Genomic DNA, 23,343 nt, shown 5'->3' with positions numbered 1-23,343 from the left:
GACGGTTGAAGGTCAAAATTACAGTTTCAGTGCAGCTTCAAAGGGCTTTAAATGATACCAGACGAGGAATAAGTGTCTTATCTAAAGAAACATTTGGTCATTTAAAAAAATATATATAACTGTTTATGCTTTATAAACACAAAATATCGCCTTGAACGTACTTCCCGTTTCCGCATTCGGCGCCGCGTTCGTTCCGTAAGTAGAATAGGGAAGGTGTAGGACATTCAGCCTAAGCGTTTTGAAGAATGCGGAAATGGAAAGTATGTTCAAGGCGATATTTTGTGTTTATAAAGCTTAAACGGTTGTATTTTTTTTAGAAAATGGCCGATCGTTTCGCTAGATAAGACCCTTATTCCTTGTCTGGTATCATTTAAAGCCTTTTGAAGCTGCACTGAAACTACAATTTGGACCTTCAACCTCTTGGTAGCCGTTGAAATCAACTATAGGGAGAAAAATATTTTCATCAAAAACCTTAATTTCTTTTTGACTGACGAAAGAAAGATAAACATCTTGGATGATATGGGGGTGAGTAAATTATCAGGAAAAGTTTATTTAAAAGTGGACTAATCCTTTAATTCTCCATTGTTGTGGACTAATATATTTCTTGGTGGGAACGGGCCTTTACTTATAATAATGCATTTCTAACAAAAAAAGACACATATATTTTAAGATACTGGCTAGATGAAAATAGATATAGGGGTTGTTTTGACACCCTTAGGGGAATTTTGCAGATCTTACATTATCACATGTCAGCAGAAATAGAAATGGACATATTTTGAAACAAAAGTACATAGAGTTCAAATGAGCAACTAATTCTGAAAACACTATCGCTTCTGCAGTACTTGGCAGATGTCCAATATCTAACAGCAAACGTGTCAACGTGACCCGTCACACTGGAACACTTTAAAGAACAATTGAATATAATAAGTATACATACTCTTAAAGATAAAAGAAGAATAATCATAAAGGGTACAATAAAGAGTAAATACTTGAAAATATGATGAGGATTAATATATGGAGTAGGAGTACATGAATATATGAAATCAAAAGTAATATTAATAAATCATAAGCCATAAATGATTAACATAAAATATGAATAAAATGCATGAATATTGACCATTTTGGATCCACCAAAACGGATGAAGAAACTTTGCTTCATTTATTTTATCATTCAGATACATTCCCTTTGTCGAATTGAATTGGTTATTTATCTCCTTTTATTTAAAAGTGATTTAAACATTTATCTCTAATTTCTTTGTTTTGCATTGCATTTGTTTGTATTCAAAACAACACATTTTTCAACACTTTGCTTATGTCTTTCTTCCTGAGATTTTCTATACTGTAAAATATCTTTTACTCATAAATAATAATATTAATAATAATAGAACAAAAGTAACAAATTAGTCCCCAGTCTAGCCCCCCCTCCCTTCATTTAATGATTTGTGTATTTCAATAAAGAGCAGTTTCTTCTTTGCAACATATATATATAAAAAGACTTGCATATATTAATGGATAATTTAATAACCATATTATTCTGGCACTAAAATATAGTTCTTTTTTTACCTTCTGTCACAGTTAAAACACTATATAACAATTACATTTTTAATTAGCATACTCTATAGGCTACTCATTTATAGATTATGATACATTTATAAATTTTTTAGCTCATCAGTCCATCCATCCAAGAAACTACAATGGGGTCCATCTAAGATTTGCATGATCAATGATACTTAGAAATAAAATCTATAATATTTACAATCTAATATGCACAAACTATAATAGTAAGTTACTTAAATTCTAAAACAATTTGGATTTATTTTCAGAATTCATGAAAAACAACATTGGATTTTTAATGCAAACTCATTGTGGGCCCCACCGCAGGTCTATGCTAGTCATACTGTAATTATCATGATAATCCCGTGTACGTCTGTTCCTGCACACTACTTTAACAAAAACCACTGCAGAGATGATGCATAGCAACACAAAGCCCATCAGAGAAGCAAACACAATGTAGAAAGTGTCCAAATGAGGAGTCACATATGTTAACTGCACCCTACGATTGAAGCACAAGCCACTGACAATGTCGTTCATCCCCCAAGCCTTACACCAATACGAGCCGCCGTCCTGAATCGAAAGCTCTGATATGGTAATGTAATTGGGGTTGGATGCATTGAGCCGATCTGTCATGTTCTCATTTACAAAGGCGCCTTGAGTGTCGACAAGCAGATGTTTTGGGCTTTGATTGTACTCCCTGTACCACTGTACTCTGAGAGATTCTGTCTGATTGAAAGCACACATCAAATCAGCACTGTCACCCAAAGAAAATGTCATCTTGATGGGCTCGAGATTGGAACAAACAAAAATGTTGAGCTCATTAACTATCTTAGATCCTGTTGTACAGATGTATAGTCCAGTGTGGTTCAGGAAGAGGTGATGAATGAACAAAGAGTAGTTACCAGTCTGTGTTCCGTTCAATGTTTCATATCTACCATATTCCTCAATCTTTCCAACAAAACTAAATCCAATGGGAGTTACCCAAACTAAAGTCTCTAGTGTGGAATCTTTAATTACACAGGGCAAAGTGACACTCTCTCCTGGGACGAGGAAAATGTCCTGTTTTTCGATGTCCAGTTCGATCTGCTTGTAGTTTTGGCATTGGTTTTCACTCCAAAACAAACAACTGTAAATTCCACTGTCAACAAAAGAGATGTCTGAAAAACGAATTAAAGAGCCATCGTTCAGGACTTCCATTCTGCTCCTAAGTGAATCTGGAATAATCTCCAGAGATACGCTGGTATCCAGAATCTTCGTACTCTTCCACCTGAGCTGCGACGTGTTTAAACTCTGAAGCACTTGAAGAGTTTCTCCACGACTGGAATTGAACTTCTGACAGGAGATTTCTGCTGTGTCACCATGAAGAAAAGACATTCTCCTGGTTTCCTCCTTCTGAGCACAAAATATCACATGAAAGTGGGTTTTTTCCATAAGCTGCCCATTCTTCCAGCATTCAGAGAAATACTCTTTATTTTCTGAAAAATAAATTACGTAGTATTCACTGGTGATATTTTGTTTGGTGTATCTGAAGGTGTAATTGCTCACAAGCCGAGACTTGTCCTGATTTAACCTATAAAAAGTAATGTTTGCATCCCTGCAGGTGATCTTAAGCAGAGCCGGTTTATCCTTGGTTTTGATCACATAGAGAGGTTCTTGTGTGAGAAACAGGCTTGAGTTTATATGGAGCATCAATAAAAAGCAAACCGTCACCAACATCGCCATCTTCTCAGTGTAGGAGTTACACTTTCTGAGAGCCTTATCTTTAAGTTAAGAAGATATTGCAACATTTCCTATCAAAACATTACAAAAAAATTATAAAGTGGTTTGCAGATCTAAGATGATTTATGCTAGACAAGTGCTCTTAAAAAATAAAGGTTCTTTATCTATGGTTCAATGAAGAACCTTTTAACATCCATGCATTCCTAAAATAAAGGTTCCAAAAGGGTTTTCACAGCAATACCATTTAAAGGATTAGTCCACTTTTAAATAAAATTTTCCTGATAATTTACTCACCCCCATGTCATCCAAGATGTTCATGTCTTTCTTTCTTCAGTCAAAAAGAAATGAAGGTTTTCGATGAAAACATTCCAGGATTTTTCTCCTTATAGTGGACTTCAATGGGAACCAAACGGTTGAAGGTCAAAATTACAGTTTTAGTGCAGCTTCAAAGAGCTTTAAATGATACCAGATGAGGAATAAGAGTCTTATCTAGCGAAACAATCGGCCATTTTCGAAAAAAATACAACTGCATGCTTTATAAACACAAATGATCGGCTTGCACATGCTTCCGCTTTCTGTATCATTCAAAAAGCTTACGCTGTATTTTGAGACACCATGAAATATGAAATAAAATGTGCTTTTAATATACTATCTCTGTATTTAAAAAAATTATTTAGATATCACTTATAGTGCATTTAAACCCATAGTGTAGTACAAGTGGTAACTAAATACATTTTTTAAATACAGAGATAGTATATAGATAGTATATTTAAAAGCACATTTTAGTTCATATTTCATGCTGTCTCAAAATAGCACAGTTGAGTACACTTAGATGTTCTTAAGATTATCTTAATTAGTACTAAAGAAGAATTTTTATTATATTAAGTACAAAATTAGTGTGCGAAAATAGAGCACTTTAAGTACATTATAGAAGTGTATACTCTAAAAAATGCTGGGTTAAAAACAACCCAAGTTGGGTTGAAAATGGACAAACCCAGCGATTGGGTTGTTTTAACCCAGCGGTTGGGTTAAATGTCTGCCCAACCTGCTGGGTAGTTTTATTTAAACCAACTATTGTTTAAAAATTGCTATATGGCTAGCTTAAAATGAACCCAAAATAGTTGGGAAATTAAAAACCAGATGCAATTAGAGACAACAATAATAGACAAAAGGTGAATGTTTATTAATAAGCTTTAATATTTTATTAATATAAATTTAATAATTTAATAGTTTATTAATATAAATTTATTAATAAGCAATTTAATAAATGTTTATTGTTTAATAATTATTCATTGAACATTAATAAATGTTCATTTTCATCATACTTTGGGTTAATTTTAATTAAGCAATACAGTAATTTTTAAACAATAGTTGAGTTAAATAAAACTACCCAGCAGGTTGGGCAAACATTTAACCCTACCACTGGGTTAAAACAACCCAATTGCTGGGTTTGTCCATTTTCAACCCAACTTGGCTTGTTTTTAACCCAGCATTTTTTAGAGTGTACTTTCTTTTCACCTGGGCAGGTCGAGACCTGGCTCAACAAAACTCATCTGCTCCATAGAGTCTGGTGGAGGAACTGGGTCACTGAGACGCATTTTCCACCTGGACTCCTTTTTGGGTCACATCACCCTCCACCATCCCTGACTATGAGGACGCAAACACACGGTGGTCATCAGAGTGGTTGACGGGGATCCTGTTAGACCTTGATCTGCCACTACAGTTAATCATTTAATGTGGTTTACCACTTTTCTAGAGAGCATTTGATCGGACAAACATTTGGATACATCCTTGGGTGCAAAATGAGTCTCTTTTTCTTTTACAGGTCACTATTAATATGATGAGCCTCCACTATGTTGGCCCAATAAGACAAATCTAATAGTTCCCATTGATCTTTGTGTTGGATCAAACATCCAAGGTTTGACCCTTCACTGCACAGATAAAGCCTTCAATCATCTTCACAATCTTCAGTACAGCAGAGTTGCATATTTAAGATCAATGTTTTGAACAGCAAACAATCTTAAAGTACAGATCTGTAGAGGATGGTTTTAGGACTGTAATGGGCTGCCTGATATTATTGCGAAATTATACTTACCCCGTTTGATATATCAGTTTTTACTAGAAAAGAATGAGAAAAAATAGAGGCTTTTGCTCAATTTTCAGTATCTCCTGAGAAAAAGGCTCCAGTACTCTCACATGTGTCTCCTCTTGGGAAAATCAAATGATCTGGGCTGCTATCTATATTAATTGTATAGCTCTATACTCTCACTGTATGTCAACTATTGACTCCCAAGACATTTAGGAGACATTTGATACTTAAATAAGACATAAATGAGATCTCTATTAAATCATCTGAGCTATAAAAACATTGTCTCGGAAGGAAATATGAGCTGAACACTTTGGTTATGCGCTCAAATGCAGCAACATCACAGTCATGTGGTTTTGTGAGTTAGCAAACTTCACTATGATCATATTTCACATTTTCACACTAGCTCAACATCCGAGTAACCACCCAGAACAACTTGGCAGCAAGTTTTGCATGTGCAAACCACACAACATCTATCTTATCATTTTCTCCTCACAGCCAGGAATCACATCAGTATACATGTTTGATGTAGAGAACTGGTACATGTGGTTTATTGTTGCTTTATGTGCACTTCTTCTGCTCGGCATGCTGGGACACCTGCTGTACAGGTGCTGTAAACACCTCGCCACTAACGACTGCAGCTGCTGTGATGCCGAACCAATGTGAGTGCATCATCAAAATGATTTATTCATACTCAATATGTCTTTATTTTTAAGCCACTATTTTAAAGTCATTTTTGTCATAAAAATTAATATGACATATAAAATGCACCAAAATGTTTTTTTGTGGGTATTTTTAAACTTACAGCACAAAGGTAGGTATGAAAAATTATACAAAATTAATAAAAATGTAATATCCTCAACAATAGTAAAAACTATTATTATATAAATATAATTAGATAAATGTAATTTTGAATGGTTTATTAATATAATTACATTTCTGTATGCTTAACAGCTCCATTAAAGAAGGAAACATTATTGGTAAGATAATTAAGGCAATAGTTCACTCACAAAAAAAAAACAAAACATAAAATTCAATCATTTACTCACCCTTACGTTCTTCCAAAACAAAATTTGTGAGATTTATCAAACTGTTCTTTTCCAGTAAACAGCAAGCAGGGCCTGTTGAGGACCAAAAAAAAAAAAAAAAAAAAAAGATTAACGGACGAAAAAAGCAACAAAACTAGTACATATGACTTTCACAACACAATTTATGATGTTATTCACTCTCAATCTTTCAAATCTTATTTGCATTTTAGATTATTCAAACAACAACAGTAAATAAACTTTTTTGATGGGGAAGAAGTTGATTTAAATGAGTTAAATTAGTTGAATATGGAATTATATACTGGCTGAATTACAAAAGAATGTGCAAGCTTTAAAATCAACATTTCCAGAATTAGCATACTTTTCTTAAAAGAGATGTGACCATAGCATGTACTAAATTAATTTTTGAAAAATCTTTTCCATTAAAGGTGTCATCGAACGTTTTTTTTTTTTTACAAGAAGTAATATAAGTCTAAGGTGTCCCCTGAATGTGTCTGTGAAGTTTCAGCTCAAAATACCCCATAGATTTTTTTTATTAATTTTTTTAACTGCCTATTTTGGGGCATAATTAGAAATGCGCCGATTCATGCTGCGGCCCCTTTAAATCTCACGCTCTCCGCCCCCTCCCGAGCTCTCGACTCTATCAAAGTGTTCGTCATGCATGCTGCATGCATGCGTCGGATCATGTGAGTATAGTATTTATTTGGATGTTTACATTTGATTCTGAATGAATTTGAGGCTGTCTTCCGTGGCTAACGGCTAATGCTACACTGTTGGAGAGATTTATAAAGAATGAAGTTGTGTTTATGAATTATACAGACTGCAAGTGTTTAATAATGAAAATAGTGATGGCTCTTGTCTCCGTGAATACAGTAAGAAACGATGGTAACTTTAACCACATTTAACAGTATATTAGCAACATGCTAACGAAACATTTAGAAAGACAATTTACAAATATCACTAAAAATATCATGTAATCATGAAATCATGTCAGTTATTATCGCTCCATCTGCCATTTTTCACTATTGTTCTTGCTTGATTACCTAGTCTGATGATTCAGCTGTGCACAGATCCAGACGTTAATACTGGCTGCCCTTGTCTAATGCCTTGAACATGAGCTGGCATATGCAAATATTGGGGGCGTACATATTAATGATCCTGACTGTTACGTAACAGTCGGTGTTATGTTGAGATTCGCCTGTTCTTCGGAGGTCTTTTAAACAAATGAGATTTATATAAGAAGGAGGAAACAATGGAGTTTGAGACTCACTGTATGTCATTTCCATGTACTGAACTCTTGTTATTCAAATATGCCAAGATAAATTCATTTTTTAATTTGAGGGCACCTTTAATATAAACAAAATTAAATGATTGTTTATGGTGTTTAAACCTTTTTCGCAGTGACTAAGCAGGTTTACGAATGCAACAGCAAATCTGGCACCAGCCAGTTAATATTAATAATAATATTTTCGCTGCACTGATAGACTACTACTGGATGAGAACAAAACTTAAAACTGAATTAAGCTGAATAATGACACTATTGTCTTCTGTAGAGCTGCTTTACAGCTGAATTGAATGACTTTTCTCTTTGTGGCACCTTTAACTCTTATCAGATATGAAGACATTCATAAGTGTCTGTCCTCCCAGTGACCAGCAGATGGTAGTCTAGCTGTTAGCTGTACAGTTGCTCCTCTTAGATCATCTCAATTAAGTTGCAAAAACATAAACATGAATTACAGTGCTGAATTTTTAATATTCTATTCTCTTGTCTATTCTGTTCTGTTCTCTCTGGCTAGGATACATTATGACAGAGGTGGAACAGAGAGAGAGAAGAGACCTCGTACCTTTATATAACAACAATCTAATTGTTCCCAGAAGGTCAAACTCTGATACTCTCCGATTTTAATATGTATTCAAGCTTAATAATCTCAACATAATCAGCTCATATTTGTCGTCAAAACGGGATTAACCAGCAACCCACTTAGTCTAATTCTGCCCGAGGTGTCTGTTTATCCATTAACTTAATTATATTTGAAAGCGTCACTCCAAAGAGATGCAAAACTAAATATATATTTTACAGATGCAAGACCATGCAGAAGATGGTTTAAGATAAAATGTTGAATATGATACAGTTTTATGTACAGTGATGATACTGTGTGTATATATAAACTAGAGGAGACTGGAGCTAGTTGTCACACACGCCTCAAACTGAATGGCCAAAAATCTCGGTTGAACTATATGTTATCATAAAAGTCATTGGGGTGTGTTGGATATTGTAATTTTATACTTTTTTTATTCCTGATGGTGAAAATGAGGGTTTGATTATTGTATTACCTTTTCCATTTTGCAATTTCCTGATTTATTATAAGTAATTTATAGTTTTTTGAACCATACTATAGGATATATTATAGTATTTACAACACTGTGTTAATGAATGCTATAGCATACTGTAGTATCAGTTATATTGAACTGACAAACTGTAATAAATACTGTAGTATACTTTAGTTTTTACTACTAGTGTATATTGTAGTATAATATACCCTACAGATGTAGAAAACTTAGTACAGTATTGGTTAAAGTATTTTTTATATAGTTGATATAAAATATAAAATTACCACAACAAATTAATTCAATTACTTACTATAGTATGGTTCAAAAACACTATAGTATTTACTATAAATTACTATAGTATGGGTAGTACGTATAAAAGTCAACACATGTTCAATGGAAATGTTAAATGTTTGCATTTTATATTCAAAACTTTAAGGTGATTTTAAATAAATCTTGGCTATTTTAATGAGAAAGGGTGTGACAACTAGCCCCGGTCTCCTCCACCATGATTTACACATTCATGCCTGTGCTATTTGCATACACGATTTCAAAAAATAGCTACTATAGTAATACTTGAAGCATTGAAATCTTAAAAACATCTCACTGGCTCTTTAAGTGCTCGCGTTGCGTTCTAGTCCGTCGCGTCCGCGTTCCTCCTGCGCAAATCCCGGGATGCTGGTTGCCATGGTTTCCCGCATCACATGCGCGGCTTTCCTGTAGCCAGCAGCGCAAAAAAAAAAAAAAAAAAAAAATGCCATCTCTTGAAATCCCTGCCATTTTTACGCCCGCAAATTAGAGGACACGGTCGGACACGAGAGGAAACAGACGCAGATGGTGGAATAGTGAGAAATCCGTCGCGTTCCCTCTGACGCGTTTGCGGGTCATTCTTCTCAGCTGACGCGGCGAAACGGGACCGACTGTTGTACGCGCAAGATCGGGCCGAATTTTGCGCACATTTCATCGTCAGGAAATGAGTATAGAAATCCCCGAGGGCTTGACGGAGCTTCTGCAGAGCTTTACCGTGGAGGTCCTGAGGAACCAGCCGGGGGATCTGCTGGAGTTCGCCCTGCAGTACTTCACGCGCCTCAAGGAGAACGAGACCCGCGGCGGCGCGTTCGGCAATGAGCACAATTCAGCCGCGCGAGCGGGGAAAGCCGTCAACTTCATCGAGGAGGCCATGCAGATCGACTCCGAAAACGGAGAGGAAGATGACGACGATGAAGAATTCGTAGGTAATGCATTCGTTCCTCCTTCATTGTGACAACTAGGACGCTGCGTCCATCACATCCTTCACTCAATGCATGTTTAACGCCTCGCAACATGGTCCACACTGGCTGAATCGGTGATCTTTTGTTCAGTGCTGCTAATGCATGATCACACATCTGCATTTTCCTTCAAAAATGAGTGGTCAGCTCACTGCAGAAGGGCTTGGAACAAAGACCAGGCTTAAATTATATTTTGAATTATTATTACTTATTATTCATAGGCCCTGTGTGCATTAGGACACAAAGCTGGCATGATGTGTACAGTGCACAAAGGCCTTATAATGTGACTGTATTTTTTATTTTTTTATGTGTGTCATATTTAGGCTTTTAGCCATTACTGTGGCATCTTGAATTAAATATTTTATATTAACGTTCGATTTAATTGTAATGCACCATGAGCAGTTTTTTTTCTTTCTTTCCTTTCAGCTCCAGTTATCAACAGATTTGTCCGGAGAGCTTCTGGTAAGTTCTTGGCAATGTGTGTGCATGAGCCTATTATATTCGAATTCAGAAATTTGATGTCAGCTCCTATTTTAGGTGCATTTGAATTCATTATCGAACAAAATTATGTAAACTCAATCACTATTCATAATGTTTTCATTCATCATGTCAAGTGCATCAGAAATCACCTTTGCTTAAAGGGATAGGTCACCTAAAAATGAAAACTATCCCATGATTTACTCAACCTCAAGCCATTCTAGATGTCAGACGAACACAATCGGAGATGAATTATGAAATATCCTGGCTCTTCCAAGCTTTATAATGGGAGGCCGAGATTTTGAAGCCCAAAAAAGTGCATCCATTCATTATAAAAGTAATCCATACAACTCCAGAGGGTTAATAAAGGCCTTCTGAAGCGAAGTGATTGGTTTTTGTAAGAAAAATATCCATATTTAAAACTCAATCAGCTATAATATCTAGCTTCCGATAGAGTAACCTCTGATGCGATGCATGAAGTAGTGATGAAGCACAAAAGACACATTAGAAGTCTAAAACAAGCATTTTTAATGAGAAATGTCGGAGGTTTTCAATGTGAGAAGAACTTGAGTCAGTTGCACAGCCCTATTTGTTTGAACCGAGAGAGACGTCTAAGCTTACGATACTCCTACATCCATCATGCGTCGAGTCAGAGTTCACTCTTTCGCCGTAACCCGACTAGTTAGATTATAAAGTTATAAATATGGATATTTTTCTTACAAAAACTCATCTCTTCACTTCAGAAGGCCTTTATTAGTCCTGTGGACTACTTTTATGATGCACTTTTTTGGGCTTCAAAATATCGCCCCCCATTCACTACCATTATAAAGCTTGGAAGAGCCAGGATATTTTTTAATATAACTCCGATTGTGTTCGCCTGACAGAAGATAGCCATTTACACCTAGGATGGCTTGAAGGTGAGTAAATCATTTTTGGGTGAACTATCCCTTTCAATGAAGCTTCATATTGTTGTTAATATAGTAGCGATCTGTTGTTGAAGCAGATTTGGTGGCCAATAGAGAATCAACTTATTAGTAATTTGTTGAAGATATCCATTATGAATCATCTAACTCTGGTTAATAAGCCTGTGTTTGTGGATTGAGTGCCTTTTGTCTTCTTATTGTTAACATATTATTACTTCTTAACTGCTCTCAGAGCAAATGAGAGGGCTTTAATGGTTTAATTGACCAGCATTGTTTGCAGAAAGAAAGTGTTTCAGATGCTGTAAAGTCTCTCGTGGATCGCTCAAAGCCACAAGTGAGGATGGATGGAGGGATTTTAATGTGCTGTGGTTTGAGACGGGAGTGAAATAGGAAATAAAGCCAGGGAAAGTAGGATTTTGGTGGTCAAATAAAAAGAAATGTGCTTATAATGGCCGAAAAATGACATACTTATTACTTATAATGATGTGATAGATAGATAGATAGATAGATAGATAGATAGATAGATAGATAGATAGATAGATAGATAGATAGATAGATAGATAGATAGATAGATAGATAGATAGATAGATAGATAGATAGATAGATAGATAGATAGATAGATAGATGTGTATCGTCCTCAGATATCTGTCAGGAACTTTACTGTGATGGAAAAAGGTTTCTATAAAACTAAACCTAGTTCTGTTATTTGTAACAATTAATCAGGAGAGTCTCAAAGTGTTAAACTTTCTTCCTCGTCTGGTTTATTTCATGTCAGGTTTGCCTTTAGTAGAATATGAGCTCTGTTCTCTATCTGTGACTGAACACAGCTCAGATCACACCAGATGTGATCAAGAATGACGTGAAATGAAGACTTGTAGTACTGTTCAAAAGTTTGGGGTCAGGAAGATATTTTTTTGAACTAAATTAATATTTTTATTCAGCAAGGATACATTAAATTGATCAAAAGTGACAGTAAAGACATTTATTCTATTTCAAATAAACGCTGTTCTTTTGAACTTTCTATTTATCAAAAAATCCTGGAGGGAAAATTTTTTCCAAATATTTCCAAAAAAATATGAAGCATCACAACTGTTTTCAACATTAATATCTTGAGCATCTAATCAGCATATTAGAATGATTTCTGAATTATCATGTGACACTGAAGACTGGAGTAATGATGCTGAAAATTCAGCTTTGATCACAGGAATAAATGACATTTTACAATATAATCAAATAGAAAACAGTTATTGTAAATTGTAATAATATTTCACTGTTTTTACTGTATTTTTATTAAATAAATGCAGCCTTGGTGAGCAGAAGAGACTTCTTTAAAACATTAAAAATATGTATATGTATAAGTATATGTTGTATATAGAGAACAACGAGAACCCATTGCAAGACAAAATACTTGTGACCAATATTTCTGTGATTTTCTAGTGCATCAGGTGAGCTGAATCATCTAAAACATTGGGATATATGCCCTGGATTGATGTACACAATAGCCTGAGAGATCTAGAGCTGATCAATCTAGACGGTTCCTGTAGGGTTCCTGAAACTTCAGGTCCCTCTTGTCTGCGAGTGGAGTATCGATCTAGACGGTGGAGTTCCTGGTCTTGTCATCTCTGTGTTGGTATTTATAGTAGGAATACTGGGGGCGTGTGGGAGAGGAGAGCAGCCGATCCTCTCATCTCTCGCTGCATGTGTAACACAGACAGAGAAAAGCAGAATTCTATCAAACTTTTCTTAAATATGAAGGTTCTTTATTGGCATTGATGGTCCCATGAAGAACCTTTAACATCCATGAAGAACCTTTAACATCCATGGAATCTTTCAAATGCATAAAAGGTTCTTTATAATGAAAAAAGATTATTTAAATGTTCTTCACTCTAAGAAAAAAAAATGGATCTGTTTAGAATGTTCACTGAAAGGTTCTTTGAACGGGTTCTTCTATGGAATGACTGTGAAAACCCCATTTTGGAATCTTTGGCACCCCAGTGTTTCTTTTGTTTACTGTCTGGTGTTCTGTAACACATGATGTTTCAGAGAAGATAGTACGATACAATTGAGCCTTCGCCGGGAGTTTGATTGACAAGCGATCTAACCAGTCATAATGCCGAATCTGCCATTTTGTCTGACAAAGCAGTCAGGAGTTAGAAGATTAACCTCGGTGGACTTGAACTTGAAAAATGATGTGTACTGACATCTTTCCACATTTGAAACAACATTCCTTCTGATGTTCATTCATGTTTATTTGATGACATGAATGAAATTGGGGCGGGTCTTTGTGAAGGGGGCAATTGCAGTATTAAAAATGTATTAATAAAATAACAAAAATAAATCCAGGCTAAGGCGAAAAATAGAGTACATCCAAACATGGGGGAAATGGCAGGCAGAAACATCCACAAATGACAACACCAGACACTGAACAAGGGAATCATTGGGGAATAAAAACAGAGGATAAGGAGATGCTGACTAGGAACAGGTGAGGGTAATCAATCACTATGGCAACAAAAAATGGCAACTATAGAAACAAAGTAAAATGGGAACTAAAATACACTTCAAAATAAAAGTCCAAATAACAAAAATAACAAAAAAAAAACCAGCGAACATCAAACAGTGGAAAATGTACCAAAGTCATAATCCACTAAAAAACCTTCTTCTGTAACTCTTAAATTGCACTAGGTTTGTAAAATAGCAGCTTGGACAAGCAGCTAAACATCTCCTTTTGTGTTTGACTAAAGAAAGGAAGTTATTAAGCTTCAGAATGACATAAGGATGAGAAATGTATGCCTTTATTTTAATTTTTATGTGTTTTAAGTATTTAGATAAACCAATGTTTGAAAGTAGACATTAAGATTCTCATAAAATAGGTTGTTTCTGTTTTAACAGGTTGCACAAAGCGCAGTATTTTAATTGCGCAGTAATGCGTTGTCTAGACTGGTTGTTTTAATCCTGCTTCCGATTAACTGCGTTTATTCCTCTCTGGACAGTTTGTGCGGAGGCGTACAACCCTGATGAGGATGAAGAGGAGAGAGAACCCAGGGTGAGTGGCCTCTCAAAACGTGCTATTGAAATGAGAGCTTTTCCTCTTTTATGCTTTTCTGTGGCATCTGCTGCCCAGCTTCCCACAATGCATTGCTGTGCACTCAGGTCACTCACCCCAAAACAGACGAGCAGAGACAGAGACTACAGGAAGCCTGCAAAGACATCCTGCTGTTCAAAAATCTGGACCAGGTAAGATGATGAACACTGCTTAAGATTTGCCATTTTCTTCAATTTAACAACATGTTTTGGTTAACATGGATGGGTTGTTGTTTAGTTACTGCTAGAAAAAAATATTGGTAAAATGTTAAAAGATGATATAAAAAAAATTGAAAAATTGTCACAAAAACTTCCAAATATTGTATTGCAAAATAGTGGCTCATTATGAGTATTATAAAACATAACACAGAATATCCAAAAATTAAACTGTCATTATTTACTCGCCTTGTTGATTAAAATCAGTGTTATTTTAATATTATTATATACTATTATAGTTTTTTATTAATATTTTGAATTAGCATTTGTTTTCATTTTGCAGTTTTCATTTTACTTTTAGTTTTATAAAACTGACAAAAGCATATAAAGGAGTAATAATTTATTTTAATATATTGTTTCAGTTAGTTTTTCCATGTAACATTTATATTTTATTTTATTTTATTTCACCTTTATTTATTGAAATAGTTTTAGTTTTAGGTAATGATAATAACCCTGTTCCAAATCTGAAATAATTTTTTATTAATGGTTTCAATTAGTTTTTATTTATTTTTATATTTTCCATTTTCATTTTTGTTAAAGTTTCAGTATTTTTTTTGTTTTTGTAACCTTATATATATATATATGTGTGTGTGTGTGTGTGTTTGTGTGTGTGTGTGTGTGTGTGTGTGTGTCTTTTAATATGTTTTATTAATATTTATTTCAGTTTTAGTTATTTTAGTACTTCAAGTTAAACTGAATGAAAATAGAAATGCTGCCTTGGCAACTGCTAAATAAAAAGATTATGTTTTTATTAGTGCTGTCAAATCGATTAATCGCATCTAACAAAGTTTGTAAATATATAATGTGTGTGTATATATAAAAATATATTTATATATACATATACATATATATCTATATATATATATATATATATATTTACACACTTTTGTTAGATGCGATTAATCAAGATTAATCGATATGACAGCACTAGTTTTTATAAATATTTCAGTTCAAGGTTATTTTAATTCAAGTAACAACATGTTTTTATGGTTTTAATTTTGGTTAACTATAATAACCCTATGAAACAAACCCAAATATACGCAGTTGCTCACATGAAATCTGTTAAATATCTCCTTTCATATTTGATGGAAGAAATAACGATGACAGAAGAGTCAAATTAGGTGAGCGCTCCCTTTAACACAAGAATATTTCGCTCTCTGAATGAACAGGAGCAAATATCCCAAGTCTTGGATGCCATGTTTGAGAAGGTAGTGGTGACCGGAGAGCACATCATTGATCAAGATGACGATGGCGACAACTTCTACGTCATTGAAAGGTATATTGGATTCATCTCGTATGCGTCGTAATGCTGCTGTTTAAACCTGTCAGACGTCGATATCTTGTGTTTCTCATACAGGGGAATGTTTGACATCGTGCTGAAAGCGGAGGGCACCACGCGGACTGTGGGGTCTTATGACAACCGTGGGAGTTTTGGAGAGCTGGCCCTCATGTACAACACGCCAAGGGCCGCCACCATCATCGCTACCTCACCTGGAGCCCTGTGGTGCCTCGTGAGTGATTTCTGTCATCATTAACTCTCGTGGCGGTCCAAAGCCGTATGACTCGATCATTTAAGAAATATGCAGTGGTGTGAATTAAGTGCAATTAAAGAGCAAGTTCTGATCGGTTTTGCGCAAAAAATCACCATGAAATCAAAATTGACAATTCTTATTTTTATGGTATATTGCAGTATTTATTATAATTTATCCATACACATTATTATTTTTTAAATTAATCTTCCTCGTAATCTTGAATAACCTCCCCTCCCTCTTGCAGCGACATCTCTTCTCTGATGAAGAGGGCGGGGCAACCTGTCACTCACATGAGATCCACCAATAGCAAACCACAACCATCCAATCAATTCCACATGAACAAAATCAAGCCCCGCCCTACATTTGTTCTTGTTTGAGAAGCCGTTTACTCAGATATACATCACAATAAAGAAGAAACGACTAGCGCAACTTCCGTTTCATGTTGACTTTAAGCAATTTTAAATCACATGCTAAATGCCTTGTTTTCTTCTCCAAGAGCATTTCATGTGTGCATTGTGTTTTAGCGCCCCCTGCTTTTCATATAAAGTATTGAAATTACAGGACTGTCCACCTTTTTCCTAACAAGCCTACTGCATTTTAGATTATGGGAGGCACTTTCGGTTTGTGGACTTGTTGTTGAGCTGTTAAAGCTCCGCCCTCTTCTGGAAAGGGGGCGGGGAGCAGCAGCTCATTTGCATTTAAAGGGACAAACACAAAAATGGTGTGTTTTTGCTCACACCCAAATAGAGGCAAATTTCACAAGCTATAATAAATGATCTGTGGGGGATTTTGAGCTGAAACTTCACACACACATTCTGGAGACACTTATTACATCTTGTGAAAAGGGCATTTCCTTTAACGGAAGTCATTCCCATAATTTGTGCAAAGCATCATGGAGCGTAGGAAAAGGGTTGTTGTTTTCCTGGAGTGTAAAATATTGTTTTGAGTTGTTCTTTCTTTACATGCCTCTAGGATCGATTGACATTCAGAAGGATCATCGTAAAGAACAACGCAAAGAAAAGAAAAACGTATGAGGCTTTCATCGGGACCCTTCCACTGCTCATGTCACTGGAGGTTTGAACACACACCCTTCCCTGCAGCTGTTATCTGCTAATGTTATTTGAGCATGTGCAGTTCTCTTGTGGATTTCATGAATAAATGTGACTCTTGTTTTTAGGTTTCAGAGAGAATGAAGGTTGTCGATGTCTTGTCGACCAAAGTGTACAATAGTGGGGAACAGATCATTGCTCAGGTTAGTTTAAACAGTTTACACCACTAATAAACAAACAATATTTCAACCAAGCAATTATTACGCATTCCCACAGTCATGGAAAACCTGGACTTTTAAAATAAATAAAAAATGATTAAGGCCTGAAAAAATATATTATGTTTTTTTACAAACAGCAAATCATCATATTAGAGTGATTTCTGAAGGACACTGAAGACTGGAGTAATGATGCTGAAAATTCAGCTTTGATCACAGGAATAAATTACATTTTAACATATATCAACATACAAAACAGTTGTAATAATATTTCATAATATAACCGTTTTTACTATATTTTTGGTCAAATAAATGCAGCCTTGGTGAGCAGAAGAAACGACTTTTAAAAACATTTAAAAAATCGTACAGACCCCAAACTTTTAAACACTATCTGCAGTGCTTAGCATTTATCCAAGTACCTTGTTTTCACAGGGTGATTTGGCAGACAGTTTCTACATCGTAGAGTCAGGACACGTTAGGATCACTATGAAAAGGAGCAAGGTGAGTCTAAAATGTGTTTTAACAAACATTCACCATTTCGGTTCATTATGCAACTTAAAGGGATAGTTCACCCAAAAATGAAAATTTGATGTTTATCTGCTTACCCCCAGTGCATCCAAGATGTAGGTGACTTTTTTTCTTCAGTCGAACGCAAATTATGATTTTTAACTGCAACCGCTGCCGTCTGTCAGTCAAATAATAGCAGTGATTGGGAACTTGAACAATAAACAAACATCAAATTTTCATTTTTGGGTGAACTATCCCTTTAATAAACCAATGCGTCTTTCAGCTTTAAAAGATTCACGTGAGCTTTGGTCTCATTACCTCTCTTTTAGTCAAAAAACAATACTGAAGACGAGGAGGTGGAAATCGCCACATGCTCTAGAGGGCAGTATTTTGGAGAGTTGGCGCTTGTCACCAATAAGCCACGGGCGGCTTCTGCATATGCCATGGACAACGTCAAATGCTTAGGTAATGCTTTATAATTATACACTCATTGGCCACTTTATTAGGTACACCTGACTGCTCAATGCATTTAGACGATCTGCTGAAGTTCAGACTGAGCATCAGAATGGGGAAGAAAGGTGATTTAAAGGATTAGATCTCTTCAAATTTCCTAATCATTTACTCACCTCCATGTCATTCAAGATGTTCATGTCTTTCTTTCTTCAGTCGAAAAGAAATTAGGGTTTTTGAGGAAAACATTCCAGGATTTTTCTCCATATAGTGGACTTCACTGGGGTTCAACGGGTTGAAGGTCCAAATGTCAGTTTCAGTGCAGCTTCAAAGAGCTCTACATGATCCCAGACGAGGAATAAAAGTCTTATCTAGGGAAACGATTGCTCATTTTCTAAAAAAAATAAACATTAATATACTTTTTAACCACAAATGCTCATCTTGCACTTCTCTGTGATGCGCCACACATTACGTAATCATGTTGGAAAGGTCACGCGTGATGTAAGCGGAAGAAACCGACCCAGCAACGCAAGCATTTATGGTAAAAAGTATATAATTATATATTTTTTTATTTAAATGAGCAATCGTTTCCCTAGATAAGACTCTTATTCCTCGTCTGGGATCATGTAGAGCTCTTTGTCACATTTGGACCTTCAACCCCAGTGAAGTCCACTATATGGAGAAAAATCCTGGAATGTTTTCCTCAAAAACCCTAATTTCTTTTCAACTGAAAAAAGAAAGACATGAACATCCTGGATGACATGGGGGTAAATAAATTATAAGGAAATTTTAATTCCTTTCAAGTGAGTTTGAATGTGGCATGGTTGTTGGTGCCAAACGGGCTGGTCTGAGTGTTTCAGAAACTGCTGATCTACTGGGATTTTCACTCACACCCATCTCTAGAGTTTACAGAGAATGGTCCGAAGGAAGTATACAGAGGGCGGCAGTTCTGAGGCTGAAAATGCCTTGTTGATGTCAGAGGTCAGATGAGAATGACCAGACTGGATCAGCTGATAGAAAGGCAACAGTAACTCAAATAAGCACTTGTTACAGCCAAAGTCTGCAGAAGAGATGAGCTCCAGCGGCAGAAGACACACCGGTGACACTCCTGTCAGCTGAGAACAGCAAACCGAGGCTACAGTTCACACAGCCTCAACAAAACCGAACAATTGAAGATTGGAAAAACGTTGCCTAGTCTGATGAGCCTCGATTCCTGCTGTGACATTCAGATGGTAGGGTCAGAATTTAGTGTAAACAACATGAAAGTATGGATCAGTCCTGCCTTGTATCAACGGTTCAGGCTGCTGCTGGTGGTGTAATGGTGTGAAGGATATTTTCTAGGCACACTCTGGGCCTTTTAGGGGCTTTTGCACCGGGATAACCTTCTCATAGTTCCAAGAACTAATGGCGGAAGTACCCGGATTTTGCTGTGTTCGCACTGCAGGAACTAGTTCTGTTCATCTTTATTCATTTATTGGTTTCAGCACACAAGTATAAAGGAACAAATGTTAACACACAGATTAGTTTATATATTTTCCCCACAAACTAACTCTATGAACATGGAAAATAGTGATAGATGGACCTCTCAACCTTTACGCCAAGGAGAAAATCCAATGCAACTTTGGACCAAGCAAAACATGATTATGTATTTCTGCTCAGCTAGCAACATTGGGCATCAACCACATGGCAAACGCAAATACTTTTTCATATACTGTCTACTTTCTTTGTATAACAGTTCTATCTGATAATAATGTATTAGACAAGGCTGTTAAAGGTGCCATTGAACGTTTTTTTTACAAGATGTAATATAAGTCTAAAGTGTCCCCTGAATGTGTCTGTGAAGTTTCAGCTCAAAATACCCCATAGATTTTTTTTAATTATTTTTTTTAACGGGGCATCATTAAATATGAGCTGATTTATGCTGTGCGGCCCCTTTAAATATTGCGCTCTCTGCCCACGCAGCTCGTGCTTGCCTTAAACAGTGCATAAACAAAGTTCACACAGCTAATATAACCCTCAAATGGATCTTTATAAAGTATGCTGCATGCATGCGTCGGATTATGTGATTATTGTATTTATTTAAATGTTTGCATTTGATTCTGAATGAATTTGAGGCTGTGCTCCATGGCTAACGGCTAATGCTACACTGTTGGAGAGATTTGTAAAAAATGAAGTTGTGTTTATGAATTATACAGTGTTTAAAAATGAAAATAGCGACGGCTCTTGTCTCCGTGAAAACAGTAAGAAACGATGGTAACTTTAACCACATTTAACAGTACATTAGCAACATGCTAACGAAACATTTAGAAAGACAATTTACAAATATCACTAAAAATATCATGATATCATGGATCATGTCAGTTATTATTGCTCCATCTGCCATTTTTCGCTATTGTTCTTGCTTGCTTACCTAGTCTGATGATTCAGCTCTGCACAGATCCAGACGTTAATACTGGCTGCCCTTGTCTAATGCCTTGAACATGAGCTGGCATATGCAAAAATTGGGGGCGTACATATTAATGATCCTGACTGTTACGTAACAGTCGGTGTTATGTTGAGATTCGCCTGTTCTTCTGAGGTCTTTTAAACAAATGAGATTTATATAAGAAGGAGGAAACAATGGAGTTTGAGACTCACTGTATGTCATTTCCATGTACTGAACTCTTGTTATTCAACTATGCCAAGATAAATTAAATTTTTCATTCGAGGGCACCTTTAAACAGACCGTCATAAATTAATGCAGAATAGGAGCGCTGTGTGCTCTCAGCGCCATCAAAATAAGTCACAACAAGTGCAGTTTACGTCACTTCGGAGTTCCTACTGGCGGTGCGAATGCAACCAGGAGAACGTCCCTAGGGGAACATTTAGCTCTCTGGGAACCACCTTGGTGGCTAGTTCACAGAACCAAGTCCCGCTGCGAAAGTCCCTATAGCACCGATTGAGCATTGTTTAAATGTCACAAAGCTCAAATCATCTCAAACTGGTTTCTTGAACATGACAATGAGTTCACTATAATGGCCTCCAGTCCCCAGATCTCAATCCAGTAGAGCAGCTTTAGCATGTGGAGGAATGGGAGATTCACATCATGGATGTGTAGCCAACGAATCAAAAACAAGATGCTATCATGTCAATATTGATTAAAAATCTTTGGGCAATGTTTCAGCATCTTGTTGAATCTGTGTACCTAATAAAGTGGCCGATGAGTGTAAATTGTTTGACGTAATGTATGTTTCGCATCTGCACATCATGTCATCCACCTTGTGTTTCGCAGTAATGGGTGTGCAGGCGTTCGAGAGGTTACTAGGCCCCTGCATGGACATCATGAAACGGAACATTGCGAATTACGAAGAGCAGCTGATCACGCTCTTCGGGAGTCACATCGCAATAGAGGAGCCGGATGCATGAAATCAGTTAATCAATAAACATCGCAAACTTAAAATGCAACATGAAACGATGAGAAAATGGTAAGTAGAGGTCATCATGGTCAAGAAATCGTGTTAACATACTGTAGGTCATAAGCTTGAAGTTATTGTTTTGCATTCACAGATGTGAAACTCCGGTGTGTAATAATGATCATGATTTTTTAGATGTGAAAAGCCAAATGTGAGCATTTTCCTCCAGGGTACATGAGGGTTGTCCTCATGCGTTATTCGGTTTGGGGATTTCGTACTGGTGTGTTTATTCAAATCTTTCTCATTTTTTTTTTTTTTTTTTTAAACATGATTTGTGTTTCTTTCATGTTACCGAGGCTGCAACTTTTACAATGACGTCTACATAAAGACTGGCATTGTTGCCATAAACAGCACAGTGATATGTTAATTTATTCTTTTAAAGCTACACTTCTGCATTTTGCAATCTACAGGTTGTCAGTGTTTTCAGTGTTATGTAAGTCATTTTTACTGTAAGCCTTTTTTGACTAAACAAACAAGGATTTATGAATTCAGCACCTGAGCTCTGTCCACTTGCTTCATGAACCTGTTACAGAAAAAGGAAACAATTATGGACTGTTCACGCCAAGAAAACACGTCCAACGAGTCTAAAGTGCCCCTATTATGCTTTTTCGAATATTACCGTTCATGCAGTGTGTAATATAGCTGTTTGTGAATTTAAAAGGTCTGCACAGTTTTAAAGATCAAATTAATAAATGTATCGAAATAATCAATTTTGCTCAAATGAGTCGTCAGCAATTTCTCATTTTCTGCTACAAACCTGCATAACAATGTAACAAATTTGCAAACGACATCTACTTTGCCCTGCCCTCAAACACTGCAGTTGTAGCTGAGGCCTGAAAGAGTTTGGTTTCGTGTTGTCAACATTGTTTTCTGCACTGCAAATCCACTATACATGCACTTCAAAAGCAACGCACTGGAATTGATACGGAAAAAACAACGCCATCGTTACCGCTGTATCAAGGAAGCCCCTGGAGCTGAAATTTTGATATGGTAATAGGCGTTTTGTTTCCGACACACACTGTGAGAAGTCGGACAATCACAACAGACTGGGCCGTCTGACCAGTCAGTGCAGAAGAGGCTCTTGGAAAGGAGGGGTTTAGAGAGACTGAATCTTCAAAACTAACCATTTCAGACTCTTTGAGAAATTATGTGATGTGCAGTGTATATTATGAGAGTGTTTTTTGACCTTGGATGCATGTAAACCTGTTGTAGGTTAAAATTTAAAGGGTTGCCCCTTTTTACAAGATGTAATATAAGTCTCTGGTGTCTCCAGAATGTGTCTGTGAAGTTTCAGCTCAAAATCCCCCACAGATCATTTATTATAGCTTGTCAAATTTGCCCCTATTTGGGTGTGAGCAAAAACACACCGTTTTTGTGTGTGTCCCTTTAAATGCAAATGAGCTGCTGCTCCCGCCCCCTTTCCAGAAGAGGGCGGAGCTT

General features: G+C 36.2%; 2 protein-coding genes across 3 annotated transcripts in view; one reads left to right on the top strand and one right to left on the bottom strand.

Annotated features, from left to right (window-relative positions):
• Positions 1-23,343, bottom strand: part of ccdc34 (coiled-coil domain containing 34) — a 34,738-nt gene that overhangs the window by 5,627 nt on the left and 5,768 nt on the right. The window contains exon 2 of the mRNA XM_067380522.1: positions 6,409-6,480. The gene's annotated coding sequence lies outside the window, so the exon portion shown is untranslated. The remainder of the gene's footprint in view (positions 1-6,408; positions 6,481-23,343) is intronic.
• Positions 9,707-22,275, top strand: LOC137015507 (cAMP-dependent protein kinase type II-beta regulatory subunit). 2 transcript variants are annotated; one of them, XM_067380520.1, is made up of 11 exons: positions 9,707-9,968; positions 10,428-10,463; positions 14,392-14,444; positions 14,552-14,635; positions 15,868-15,974; positions 16,056-16,209; positions 17,203-17,304; positions 17,408-17,482; positions 17,927-17,995; positions 18,331-18,466; positions 21,723-22,275. In XM_067380520.1, the coding sequence occupies exons 1-11, from the start codon at positions 9,707-9,709 to the stop codon at positions 21,854-21,856; spliced, it is 1,212 nt and encodes a 403-aa protein (XP_067236621.1). In that variant the 3' UTR covers positions 21,857-22,275. The 2 variants fall into 2 exon arrangements, with proteins under 2 accessions (XP_067236621.1, XP_067236620.1); XM_067380519.1 differs by having other exon boundaries at positions 10,401-10,463.

The sequence above is a fragment of the Chanodichthys erythropterus genome, chromosome 24 (genome assembly GCF_024489055.1).
Source record: "Chanodichthys erythropterus isolate Z2021 chromosome 24, ASM2448905v1, whole genome shotgun sequence".
Classification (NCBI taxonomy): domain Eukaryota; kingdom Metazoa; phylum Chordata; class Actinopteri; order Cypriniformes; family Xenocyprididae; genus Chanodichthys; species Chanodichthys erythropterus.
This window is presented reverse-complemented; position numbering and strand designations above follow the sequence as displayed.